We start from the raw sequence: 3,303 nt of genomic DNA, 5'->3' as shown, positions 1-3,303 counted from the left end.
GCAGGTGGCAGCCACTTGTCCGCTCCCGACCCAGCAAGCCGCTAAACAGTAATGTCACGCTGGGGCGGCTGTTATCATCGCGACCTCAGTGCTCTCATTTTTTTTTTCCGCGTCGGTACCCACGCAGGTGGATGAACCCTCCCAGGAGGGTTTTTACCTGTTGGAAGGGTGAACCTCCTCTGAAATTTTCTTTAAATTTTGCTGTGCGCATACGCTACTACGAAGAAATGCGAAGGAAAGTCAGAAGGGGAAAGCGGAGGCTGAAGCGTTGAATGGTAAAAAAAAAACATAAAGAGAACAGATATTATTAAAGTGGAAGGTCACAGTTTGAAGTTTGCAATAACAACGAGTGTCAGCAGCAGCCGGCAGCAGGAATGAAGAAATATTTAGAGAAGTGTTTGTCGTGGGGGGAGAAGGCCGAAGGAGGAAGCGCCTGAGCTTTTTATTGAGTCTGATACTGTAAATATCAGTGTTCTGCTTTCTTCCCCATCAATTTTTCATTCCTAAACATTGGTTTGCTGGCCTTTTCTCGGTGAAACGAAACTGCGAGGTGGGCGCTTTTCATTTGTCTTCAAGTTTCCCCCTTACAAAGCTCCTCAACAGTTGGTCTTATTCTGGAACGACCTTACAGTTTTGCCATCTCTATTCCCCAGCACCCTCTCCCAGTACAACACATGACCCTTTCTTTCCCCCTCTTTCGTCCCGCGCGCATCTCAAATCTACCCTCCGCGTTGTCCAATATATGTGGAAAGATGCTCAGTGTCCTGCTGCACGGTTTCTTTTATGTTTCGGACAAGGTTTGCACTAATTTTCCAAAGTTTCCTATCCACGCCCTTTTTGAGGTCCACAGGCATCACACATTTTCCCCACTTCTCCTCTAGATCCTCCCCAAGGACCAATGTTTCCCTCCTTCCTGGTACTCTCGAAAACCAACTGACCTCCCTCCATCAGACCATTTCAATATTCAAAGCACATCCTCCGATAACTCCCAGCACTGCTGAAAAACACTCCTGAACCACCCAGTCGAAAAATAATCACAATTAAAAACGGCCCCTTTATCCCCCGAATTTGCTTTATATACAGCGCTTCGAACTCTTTTGTACCGCCTTTCCCATGGCGATGTCAATCATATCCACGTTGCGGCATGGCCCGCCACTCCGCTCAGGTGATGAAAGGCAAGCACCCGCATCTTATTCCGTTGGAGTGGATCGCGGCGGAAGGGCTTCAGCACCACACCAAAGCTTAGACTATGACAAATGCGCTACACAGCAGGCGCCATCATAGGAGGGTCCCTGGGCACGTTCTGACTTCCCGCAAACGGTGCCATCCGCAGGAAAATGCTGGGCAGTGCAGACGTCAATTAGAATCCCGGGTGCTTTTTTTTTCGGTATAAATTGGAACGTTGCTGCGCTCTTAAACGAAGTGAGCAGCACCCGTCACCGCGTTGCCTTCAGCCGCGATGCAAAGAGAGATATACCTATTCCGATCCCTGAAGATATCCTTCTGGAGGTGAACTTCTCGAAGGGTTCATTACACGATCATTTCCATTTTGCGGTATGTCCCATACAAATACTCGAACTAACACAAGCCTCCGCTTTTCCCCTCGTCGAAAAGGAGGGTACGCCAGAGAAAAACTTGACGATCTCCTTCAGGATGGTCCACGAGTATTTGGTGACGATCCCAACTTTCATTCTCTTGTGCCATAGATGTCTCCCCCTATGCGGTGGAAGTGGCTTCACAGCTCGACTAAACGCAGAAAATAAAAACACCGCCGGAAAGACCCACGAAACTGTGTGTTAAGACTTGGGCCAGGGGCGCTGGTCCCACATACGGTGTAATTTCTTGAAAAGACTGTTTTGTTGCGAAAAGGAGCCCTCAACCCACGGCGTAAAGCTGCCGTTCGATCATATTCTTCCACGGCCACGTCGGGTCGGACGAGCCGCTATTTTCACTGCAAATATCCTTACAAGCATCGCATCAGCGGAAATACCATAACTTGTGGGAACTAGAACTCGCCACGCAGGGGAAAACTGAGACGATTAAGGAAGAGGGACATATCCACAGTCACGACGACGCGCTTGCAATCATAGTTTGCGAGGCGCCGATCGCCGCAGTCTGGCAGGTAGAACAATATCCATAAACCTTTCCCCATGGACAAAGAGGTGGCTGAAATGGAAAATAAGATTAATAACACCACGGAAAACACTGAACGGAATCGTCCTGTAACGCAGGGTCGACCGCATTTATTACCGTGCTCGATTCCCAACGTTGTCGAAACAAGCTCTTCAAAATGAGCATATCTGACAAGAAAAGCCTGAAACGTCAGCAGGCGAGTTGTAGCCTGCTCAGTGGAAACCTCGGCATGAGGATCGCACTGCACGAGAGAAGAATAGGAGCATTTTCCTTGTAACTTCGACCACTTCTGGAGGGTCAAATTCTGATCTGTCCTGCTTCCCGAGCGGCACTCACCATCACAAGGATGATAGAAGAATTTTGTGAGAGCACCTGACAACTGATTGACCAGTGAAAGTACCAGAAGTAATTTAAAAAACGTCATCCTCTTTAATGCCTATTCCGGAGCATCTCATACAGTGGCCCAACGCGGAGGGTAGTGCAAAAAAAAAAACGTAAAGTTGGTGGAGAAACCCGCCCGCCCTCCGTCCAACCTCCTTTCAAACAGTGCTAAAGGCGGCACGATACTTAAGCAAACCACTTTCCTAACGGAAATAACTCAAAAGAAAATGGGCAAATGGCACAGCACCAGGCCCCCTCCACTGTTAGTAAGCGCAGCGAACTTCCTTCCCACTTTGAGGGAGCGTCGCAAGAGATAATATCCAACCCCGACTTGGCATCTTCGAAAGCGGCCTGGCGATAAGGAGAGGAAATGAAGATGTGTCTTCAGAAGGGACTGAATATTGCAGCCGTTATAGGAATCCGCATTTACTCCGGCAGATTGATCATGAACAAAACAGGGTGTGTGGTGCTCGGGGGACGTTTTGATCTCACAGTTGCGCCGGCAGTCGCTGGCAACCGCTTCAAAATGAGCTTTTCTTCCCTTCGCTCAAATATTGATGATCTTTTGTTTGTTTTACCTCCTCTCACAAATGAAGAACACGGTGGTGAACGCAAACTGGCGTTGCCACTCTCCATTACTCCAAGCATGCATCGCACAAATACACGCGCACAGCTTGTGTATATACGATATCGCGTGATCATGCAGGGCTTTTCAAATATCAGCGACACACCATTGATATTCATGCCTTCTTAACTCTTTTTCACCCAATCTATCATTCCACATCATTT

The 3,303-nt window shown here is 48.2% G+C and overlaps 2 protein-coding genes across 2 annotated transcripts; one reads left to right on the top strand and one right to left on the bottom strand.

Moving 5' to 3' along the window:
- Positions 1–2,005: 2,005 nt before the first annotated feature.
- Positions 2,006–2,557, bottom strand: TEOVI_000387200 (uncharacterized protein; the record flags this gene model as incomplete). Its single annotated transcript, XM_067226711.1, has 1 exon — positions 2,006–2,557. One exon carries the CDS (start codon positions 2,555–2,557, stop codon positions 2,006–2,008), a length of 552 nt encoding a protein of 183 aa, XP_067082812.1.
- A 327-nt stretch (positions 2,558–2,884) lies between these two features.
- Positions 2,885–3,268, top strand: TEOVI_000387100 (uncharacterized protein; the record flags this gene model as incomplete). The annotated part of the gene is made up of 1 exon (XM_067226710.1): positions 2,885–3,268. One exon carries the CDS (start codon positions 2,885–2,887, stop codon positions 3,266–3,268), a length of 384 nt encoding a protein of 127 aa, XP_067082811.1.
- Between the last annotated feature and the right edge of the window lie 35 nt (positions 3,269–3,303).

The sequence above is a fragment of the Trypanosoma equiperdum genome (assembly GCF_001457755.1).
Source record: "Trypanosoma equiperdum strain OVI genome assembly, contig: ctg_824, whole genome shotgun sequence".
NCBI lineage: Eukaryota > Euglenozoa > Kinetoplastea > Trypanosomatida > Trypanosomatidae > Trypanosoma > Trypanosoma equiperdum.
Note: the sequence above shows the minus strand (reverse complement) of the source record. Positions and strands in the feature narration are given on the sequence as shown.